Consider the following 9,909-nt stretch of genomic DNA (forward strand, 5'->3'; position numbering starts at 1 on the left):
TACATCACTAATTCAAATCACGATAATCAAAATTTTCAGATTTGTTTAAAAAATGGAACGCGCAAAATAATGTCAATGTTATTGTGTTGCAGCCCAACTCAACTACTGTCACATTGTTCTGTGATTTTTTAATTTTTCTTGTTTTGTTTTTAGGTTATATTAAAGTTTTCTTAATTGATATTACGATCTATAAAATTAAATTAATCACCTATTTATATATAGTGTAAGAAAACAACAGTTTAAATAATTATGTTTAAAGAAATATTTAGAAACACATTCGCTTAGCGCTATAACCTCAAATAGCAAATCAAAACAAACACTAAAAATGGCACAGCGATTTGACCCAGCGCTTTACAATTTCCGTAAAAAAATGCCGTACGTAAGCAAGGATCTTTTACGATGGTTCCCGGGCCACATGAATAAGGGTTTAAAACAAATGCAACGTAAATTGAACAGTGTTGACTGCGTGATCGAAGTCCACGACGCAAGGATACCCTTCACGGGTCGAAATCCGATATTTACAAATACTTTAACAGGCGCGAAGCCGCATATATTGGTGTTAAACAAGAAGGACTTGACAATAAAGTCGTTAATACCAAAAATAAGGGATCAGTTGAAAGCTGAACAGAATATTAATAATGTAGTGTTTACAAATAGTAAAGACCAGCTGTGTCGAGGTCTAAAGACGCTCAGGCCGCTGCTGGTGGATCTGATAAAGAGTTCAAACAGGTATTATTACAAAATCTTTACTTATTATTCACTATGAACATGGTTTACTGTAAGAAAATCCCTTTGTTAATACATAAAATGTGCATAAAAATCAGTTCAGTATTTTTGGACACTATCACAAAAAGGTAGACCACAGGACGACATTATTTATACATATTCTTATTATATATAACTGTTACCCACAAGTTTTATTTTTAATACAAAATGTTTAAAATCAAAGTACTTAATGTACTCCGCTATCTGCAAATAAAAGACCTGTCAAAATCGGTCCAATTATTTCAGAGATTAGCAAGAACAAACATACTGACAAACAAAAACTATTAATATATTTTTTTTAAGTATATATATTACATATAATATATACTTTCATAGGCATGTTAATATTATATTTAAAATAGATACTCCTATTTTATTTATGTGTATATACATATACATGTTATCCTACAACAGTTATATCTCTTTTCCAGATACAATAGAAGTGAAGAGCTAGATTACAATGTGATGATCATTGGAGTGCCCAATGTTGGAAAGTCATCCTTGATAAACATGCTCAGGTCCAAGAATATGAGTGTGAAGCATACCCTGCCAGTCGGTGCAGTAGCTGGTGTCACCAGGAGTCTGATGACGAAGATGAGGATCAACAATAATCCCACAATTTTTATGCTAGACACTCCCGGTAGGTATAAAATGTTTTTTTTATGGATGTTAATGGAATGGTGCGCCCACCTGCGCTAATGGTTTACGTTAACTGGCACCTGTGGAGAATGATAAGATAAGCATGAGGTCAGGTCAGTTAGACCATTGGGACAAATTGAACAATAATTTATTGCGGTGGTTTCAGGAGGAACCCTGTGGAAGTCAACCTTACATGGTACATTGCTAGCAATAAGATAATCAGTTCACATCACTAATAATCCCCTTTCCCCACTTATTTGTTCAACTATTTCTTTGCACCCATTGAGGATGTACCTTATCTAATGCCCATCACAATGAGTATAGAAAGGGAAGGGGGACTAATAACCCCATTGCAAGCAATGTACCATGTCACATTGATATTCATGTTGTTTTCTCTGGGGACCATCATGATAAATTCATGGTACATTTACCCTGAAGGGCTAACTGACCTGACCTTATGTTGTAAGGCAGTTTTTAGCAATAGATAGAGTGACGCAAGAGAATTATTTATATGTATAATACCTGTACACCCATTTGAAGCCGGCGCGAGTAGCTAGAAATATATAAGTATATCATAAAAGTCATGTTGTTATTATTATTATAAATACTAATTTCATAGTAATAGAAGCAACCATTGCAGAAACAAAATTATATAGACCTTTTCAGGTATCCTGGAGCCTTCAGTAACGGATGTGGAAATGGGGCTCAAGTTGGCGCTGTGCGCATCTCTGCAGGACCACCTTGTGGGTGAGGAGATCATAGCTGACTACATGCTGTACTGGCTGAACAAACACAGCAAGTTCAAGTATGTAGACTTTATGGCACTGGAGGAACCATGTGATGACATTAATAAGGTAATGTATTTGAAATAGAATAAATAAATAATCTTTATTCAAATAAATAATATAAGCACCTTTGAATAGTCATATTTTTTTTATTCTACCACTCAATTAGTACGCTGACTCATAACAAAAAGAACTAACAAAAACTTCCATCCTCTTCTAAATAAATATTGTACTGAATTACAGTTTTAAGAATTTTGTTCATTTTATTCTTTATTCTGGTCCTTTTGTTTATACTAACTTTTAACAATTCACGCAGCGCCATTTAGTCCCATGTTAGGCAGATGTTGTCTTATGGGTATTAGACATTTTTTTTTAATACACATGTACTGTTTGACTTCATAATTATCGGCTCTCAAGCCATAACTGTTCTCACTCGCCGTTCACAGCCTAATGCTCATATGACGCCAGCAGTGTCCGATAGAGACGCCATAATACTTCCTTCTCTTTCACACATAAATATTACTAGCTGTGTCCACGGTTTCACCCGCGTGATAGCCTACGTTTTATTCTGATGTATAAGTTATATGTATATACTGTAAAGTTTCATCAAAATCCGTTTCGTAGTTTTAGCGTGAAAGAGTAACAAACATCCATCCATACTCACAAACTTTCGTGTTTATAATATTACTAATATATACATATAACATCCAGAGCAAAATATCAATAGGAATAATCATTTATTGATGATACGTTTTAGGGGCCGTTCAAGTATTAAAGCACTATAGGGGGGCGGGGGGTCTTTTCTTTGCTTATTTTGGATGACATGGGGGTGGGGGAGTCTGTATGATGATTACGTCATCGGTCGTAATTTACTTTTTTACGCGAATGGCAACCCTCACATGTCTTTGCTAAAAAAACAATACATTAATTGAGAGATGTTTACGTAAGCATTTAAGAGCTTTGCTTACTTTTGCTGACAACGGGGGATGAGGGGTAAATAATTGTGATAAATCTGCTTACGTAATACTTGAACAGCCCCTTAGTCGTTTATGAAGGTCCACTTTTTATTATTCATATTTTTTGTGCCTCTGTCCGTAAACATCTGCTTCTTCCTATCCCATTTATTTGTGGTCGGCATAATATGTTTTTCTCTTCCATTCATCCCTGTACGCAGTCATCTCATTATTTACTCCTGTTTACGCACTCAACGCACCGCTCCGCGGGCTGCGGGGGCGGTGCTGCGCATCGGCAACTGCGGCCGGTGGCGGACACCGGCACTTCTTGTCATCGACACCGGCTTACAAATAATCCCTCCATTCTAAATTTTATCTGAATCAGTCCGTTGTTCATAACAGTTTTTATATTAAACCTATTAATACAGTCCACTAGTTTCACTGGCTATCCAGGACGTAACAACTCCCTTTCATACCATATCATCTTTCACACAGTCCATCCATATTTTTTTCGGCCTTTCTCTGTCCATAAACAATAGTATATTTATTCACAGGTATTACTCGCGGGGGCTATCAAGTTTAATCGCTTGAGGAAAGTTCGAGACTTCGACGGCAGGGTGCGCGACGTACCAGACCTACTAGAGGTCGCTAGAACCTTTATTAAAGCCTTCAGGACTGGAGAGCTCGGCAATATACTGTTAGACATAGATTTACTATTCAATAAAGATAAACTAGAAAACAATAATCTGGAATAAAAACAAAGCATGTCCAGGTGAGGGATGGTTGTACAAGGGTAGTTTTCCGTCTGTCACAATAGATTTGTCTAAACTAATATATACTAACTAACTTTTGCCCGCGGCTTCGCTCGCGTTAATTTATCCCCTTAGAGGTGGAATTTATCAAAATCCTTTCTTAGGGGATACGTCATAGTAGCTTTATGCATGCTAAGTGTCAGCCCGATCGGTTTAAAATTGACAAAGTTTCATACAAACTTTCATCCCCTATTTTGTCCCTTTGGGGGTAGAATCAATCAAAATCCTTTATTAGCGGATGCCTACGTCATAACATCTACCTGCATGCCAAATTCCAGCCCGATCCGTCCAGTGGTTTGGGCTGTACGGTGATAGATCACTACGTCAGTCACCTTTGAGTTATATGTATATATTTAGAGATATAAATAAAGATTTGGTTTTTGGTAAGTTTGTAATGTATAAACTCAACAAATGTTTGACCAATTTTGATATATTTTTTCACTTACAGATAGCTACATCATCCTCTTATAATATGGGCTATATTACACACGCATATTCCTGCGAGATACACATAAAAATATTATAAAGTAAAACAAATATAAATTTAAAGATTTATATGTATATATATTTTAATACGGGTGATTTTTACACCCTAAGTTATTTATTATTAAAATATTACTAGGGAACTCTTATTTATTATAATATCAAAAATAGCCTGTTACATAGGGATAATGTAGCAGTTCTTACGGAATTACGGAACAGTTCTTGAAGGAATTTTTGAAATCGATTCAGTAGTTTGTTTTTTACAAATATATGTAAATCTACTATTACTACTGTGAAGGATGGAGATCAAGATGTCGAGCAAAAAGTAAAACGGCACCGTTGTAGTTGTAGTTATATGACACGTCAATTTTAATATTTTTTGTATATTAAAAATGACGTATGTCATATAAAAACAATATAATATTATAAAAAATATAGACAATAAAAAAGGTATATAAAATAGTTTACAACAACTACTATTTTTATAGTATTTTACCTTAAATACTATATGGAATATAGAAAATTAACACATATTTAAAATGGTTCCTTCTTAAGAAAGCTACGTATCTGCGAGTAATATGGACTGGGCTTTATTATATGTTTTTTTTAATAAATAATATCCAAAAATGTGGATAGGGCGTAGTGGTATGATTTGTCAACTATTAAAGAATTGCACTGCTTTTTCCTGTATAAAAGTCCTATATTGCGGACTTTATATACCCCAAAGACAATCCCTCATCTATGCTTAATAGCTTAGTATATATTATGTAAATAATGTAAATTATATTAAATGGATAAGAATAAAACAATAAATATAGAACAGCTTTTTTATTGACCACTGGCCAATTATGTAGACATATAATTAAGAGTATGCAGTGGGAAATGGTCGTTGTGGATACAAAAGAAATCTTATATATAAAATTCTCGTGTCACAGTTTTCGTTCCCATACTCCTCCGAAACAGCTTGACCGATTCTCATGAAATTTTGTGAGCGTATTGAGTAGGTCTGAGAATCGGACAACATCTATTTTTCATTTCCCTAAATGTTAGGGGTAGTCCACCCCTATTTTTTTTTTATTTTAAGGCAAAATAACGTTTGCCGGGACAGCTAGTCTTTTATAATCCTTCTGTAAAGCCCCACGATTCCTAATTTATATCTTCACAACAGTAATTCTAGATATACCCTATCTAGGATAATAATAATATTTCAGGACAACACTTCAGGGCCCGCAGAGCACACAATCAGGGCTTCTGTTATGGGTACTAGTTAGAACTGATATAAATACATCAGGAATCATACCCGCGACCCTTGTAAAGCGATTTGCTAAACCGCTAAACCACATGTCGTCATAACAGTAAGGATCACAGAACCGAGTAGTTCTCTTCTCCGTTTTGTGGGGATAGTAGAAATGATGACGTTCATAAGCAACAGAATCGTAATCGTTCAAAGTAATAGTGTTAAATATTTATTTATTCGTAAATAAATAAATATTTTAAACTATTACTTTGAATGTGGCCTCGTTGCTTATTGCAAGGTAATAATATATTATTTGTCAAAATTGGGAGAGCTCTTTCAAAATTATGTCAATCAAAATACAAATCAATTACAATAACAATAATAAAAATTGAAAGTTATGTAACAATAATTTAGAACATTTTAATAGACGCAGTTGTACAGAAATAATCCAAAACATACTTACAATAACATGTTCAGTATTGTGTGAAATGCAGTGAGACTCAATGAATCGGTAGAGTACCTACTTCATCAAACGATGAATCCACTAAATTTATTGGAAACGTTTCTCTCGTCTCTACAAGAGTACTGGTGGCTATATGATATAGCGACAGACTGTTATCCAATCGCCATGATGTCTAAAATCCATACAGTTTGAAGCACCTACCTAATGGTTACCATAAAAATCAATAAACCGAAGATTTCTTCCATCCAGAATGTCACAAAACCTCTCATATCATCAGGTACCAATAAAGTATATTCCCAATTGCCAGAAAGCTATTCCACCACAATTGTTAGTAATACAGCTACATATCCTACGTCAGCTATCGCTAATGGGGGTTATATGGAAGAAACCGTGGCTTTATCGAATGATGACACACTAAGTATGATAAGCTCTCCGTGGAGTACTGAGTCATGGACCTCTCAATCCCCTGTACTTGAAGGCACAGACTTCAGTTCGTTCCCGTCTGACATGGATACTGTATTGACATCTGTAACCTTACATCCGCGTTCATCTACATCATACGGCGTCTCAAGTTCATCAATCAGGTCAAAAACTAGTACTTTCACTATAAATGTAGACTCTAGTATTAGTCAATCGTTGCACCCTCCAACAGTCGTAACCAGCAAGACTTACTCCGATACCTTGAGTTCATGGACTCTAGAAACCTTTACTAGTACCGGTGTGATTTCCGACTCGAGAGCTGTTAAGGCCAAGTGTTCATGGAGTCCAAGCAATGTATACAGTGGTACCGACATCTATCCGAGTTCGCTTGACACGTTGGAGTCCCGGAAAGTCAGCAGAGAGACCCTGGCCACGACAGACGCGTTTGGTAGCGTCAGAAGAAAGATAGACCCACTCATTCCTATGAATTATGTATTAAGACCTAATAAGCAAGAATACAATCCAGTTTTAGAGTGGGAGCTGATAAAACGTAAATGTTCCCAATTATTTAAGTTATAAATAAAAAAAAATGTATAACAATTAAATATTATATTTCAACAAAATATAATTTCTTAATTATCACTAACTGCTATTAATAATTCATTATTCTAAATACAATATCCAATTATGTTCAAATAGTGTCACAAATGAAGTATTAAAACCATTTTTATTTTACTAACAACCTCAGAGCTCTTACGTTAACTGTGGTACAAGTTACAACACGGTAATAATCTAAAAGTTAACCTTTAATATGTACAATGTAGTTTGAAAAGAGAGTTTCTTGCCAGTTCTTATCGGCTTGAATTATATTTCTGACTCTGGCATCATCGCACAACTCGCTTTACGCATTTCAAGCCGCTAGCGGCGTCTAGCGGTCGTATATAACAGTACCAAGGATAAAATGTGGTTAATTAACCGTTAATAACGAAAAATGCATTTTTAACCGCTTGTCTGTAATAGACATGGATATAAATATTAAAAAATATAATTGGAAAAATGAAAATAATACGTTTTAAATACTGTTTTCTCTAGCTAACTTGCACTATTATTTGAGTGTAGGCGCGATATCTTATATTTATTGTTTGGGTACATTAGCTATTCCGATGACAGACTTGTAATATTTCGGTTCACTGAGTGCGTCGACAAAGAATTGACCCAGATCCCATTTAGATACCACCCTCGCCGGGGACTGCTTGGGGTTGACCTCGATTATCAGCTCACGGCTGGGTTCATCTGCAAAACGTAAAAGATTATTTCAGGGTTCATCTAAAAACGCGAAAGGTAATATTAAATTTAATGCAATAAAGATTATTTCTAAGTCTCACATCCTTACTAATATAAATATGAAAGTAGCTCTGTAGCTCTGTCTGTATGTCCAAAAACTACAGAACCCATTTAAAGGAAATTTGGTACATGGATAATATAAACCCTAAAAGAATATTTACTACTTTTTAATGTGTGAAACAGGTTGGAAGGAATTAAACAACAATCTTTCATCTGTTGTTTTGGCTGTTGATATTTTTTTTTCTGTTCCTTGTATATCCGCAATCAGAAAGTGTACTATTATCGGATTGGTTGGTGTTGATTAAATATAAATAAATATGACATTCAAACTATTCGTTTTTTTTTTAATTTTACTTTCATTAAAATAGAGGAGGAAAATTTGTATGGAAGTTCATCATTTTTTAAGCTAGAAGGAAGAAACTTTTTATTTTTGGCTTAGATTAATTATTATTTTATGTTATCAATGGTCATTAGCTAATATTTCACATGTTAATTAATTCTAAATTAGTAGATTTCAAATATATATATATGTATATTACCAGCAATGTGTGGAGGAAGCACTGCTATCCAATCCACTGTACTTGCTTTTAACAATCCCAACATCCTCTTGTGTTCTTCATTTAAATCCACAAACCGCTTTGGTACCTGCTCTGGCGCATAAAACAGGAATGCTGATAAACAAACCGATACAAGTTTCACATTCTTAGCCACCATTGCTTCTAGAATGTGCTTCATGCCAACTGACATGTCGGTGGTTGCTTCTAGACTATTCCTCGTGCCGAGGATAACAACCACACCATCGACGCCGTCAACTGCATCCTCCACGGATTTTGGGTCGGTCACCACATTACCCTGTATGATCTCCACTTTATCTCTCAGATGGTCTGGTAACCTGGCGGGGTCTCGAACCAGCACTCGGACTGTGAGACCTGATTACATACAATAATCAGTTTAATATGCATGCACTGTGTGATAAGTCATTATCCAATAATTATATAAATAAACTTATCTAAATAAGTTTATTTATATCTTCAACAAGCCTTATCAATTTAAACTAATTTATTATTCCATCATTAATAAGGCAAATAAAAGATATTTAAATTCTATGCCAGATCTGCTCTGCTGCTTGCAACACAAGCTCAGCTTACACTGGGACTAGATGTTGCTCTGTTAATTGTTCAGGGTTATTTTGTAATTATTTATTTACTCTATCTTTGCACATGAAAATAATATGAGCAGCACGTTTTTACTAATGAGACAAAGTATTATAAAACCTTACCTTACCTTTTTTGACTGCTGCATCCAGAGCACACAGGCCGGTCATGCCGGTGGACCCAAAAATAACGATTTTCTTCATTTCTAAATATAAAAAAAAAAAATTTGATGTTATTTTTGATAGAACATAAACTAATAAAGACAATATTCGAGTTCATACATTTGTAGTACCATTACATGTATAAATGTACAAGAAATAATTCTGTTATTCGTATCAAACCCTTGAGATAATCACATAGATATGTATGATACCAGATGAACACAATTACGTTAATCTAATAAATAATCTCACTAATGATATAGAATTCAAAGTAAACAAACAGATAACTTAAGTGACTATCAAAATTCAAGTGAAAAATAAATGGACATTATTTTTATAATAATTGTAATTTACATATTTTAATCATGTTTACACTTACCGTATTGGTCTACAGTATTATGGAAACAAAACAATTTAAAAATTTGATAATATTATAAAATTTCCATGGAAAAATAAAAATTAAAGTATCTGTCAGTTTTCTTTTTTTTTTCGATTATATCTGTCAGTATGTTTCACATGTTATTTAATTTGTCATTTCTGATTGACAATTGAACTGATCCTGTCAAGAAAATTTCAATCGTAACAAAACGCAACTTCTTTATTTTAAGTCTTTTTGTGAAATTTGATTATTCCATTTATTTTAAAAATAAGACAATTTAATAATAAGTAATTTTAATCAAAATATATATGATA

General features: G+C 34.1%; 3 protein-coding genes across 4 annotated transcripts; 2 read left to right on the plus strand and 1 right to left on the minus strand.

The window, feature by feature from the left end:
• Nucleotides 1–165: 165 nt before the first annotated feature.
• LOC131843622 (mitochondrial GTPase 1) lies at nt 166–3,963 on the plus strand. The gene is made up of 4 exons (XM_059192296.1): nt 166–729; nt 1,197–1,405; nt 2,071–2,258; nt 3,697–3,963. Exons 1-4 carry the CDS (start codon nt 326–328, stop codon nt 3,895–3,897), a joined length of 1,002 nt encoding a protein of 333 aa, XP_059048279.1. The 5' UTR covers nt 166–325; the 3' UTR covers nt 3,898–3,963.
• Nucleotides 3,964–6,010: 2,047 nt separating this feature from the next.
• LOC131843196 (uncharacterized) lies at nt 6,011–7,561 on the plus strand. 2 transcript variants are annotated; one of them, XM_059191819.1, is made up of 2 exons: nt 6,011–6,414; nt 6,790–7,561. In XM_059191819.1, the coding sequence occupies exons 1-2, from the start codon at nt 6,342–6,344 to the stop codon at nt 7,134–7,136; spliced, it is 420 nt and encodes a 139-aa protein (XP_059047802.1). In that variant the 5' UTR covers nt 6,011–6,341; the 3' UTR covers nt 7,137–7,561. The 2 variants fall into 2 exon arrangements, with proteins under 2 accessions (XP_059047802.1, XP_059047797.1); XM_059191814.1 differs by having other exon boundaries at nt 6,011–7,561.
• A 106-nt stretch (nt 7,562–7,667) lies between these two features.
• LOC131843215 (flavin reductase (NADPH)) lies at nt 7,668–9,667 on the minus strand. The gene is made up of 4 exons (XM_059191823.1): nt 9,596–9,667; nt 9,186–9,260; nt 8,441–8,830; nt 7,668–7,850 (listed from the first exon to the last, which is right to left on the minus strand). Exons 2-4 carry the CDS (start codon nt 9,256–9,258, stop codon nt 7,693–7,695), a joined length of 621 nt encoding a protein of 206 aa, XP_059047806.1. The 5' UTR covers nt 9,259–9,260; nt 9,596–9,667; the 3' UTR covers nt 7,668–7,692.
• Nucleotides 9,668–9,909: the final 242 nt, after the last annotated feature.

The sequence above is a fragment of the Achroia grisella genome, unplaced genomic scaffold (assembly GCF_030625045.1).
Source record: "Achroia grisella isolate CSIRO2021 unplaced genomic scaffold, CSIRO_AGI_Agris_v1 utg1086, whole genome shotgun sequence".
Classification (NCBI taxonomy): Eukaryota; Metazoa; Arthropoda; class Insecta; order Lepidoptera; family Pyralidae; genus Achroia; species Achroia grisella.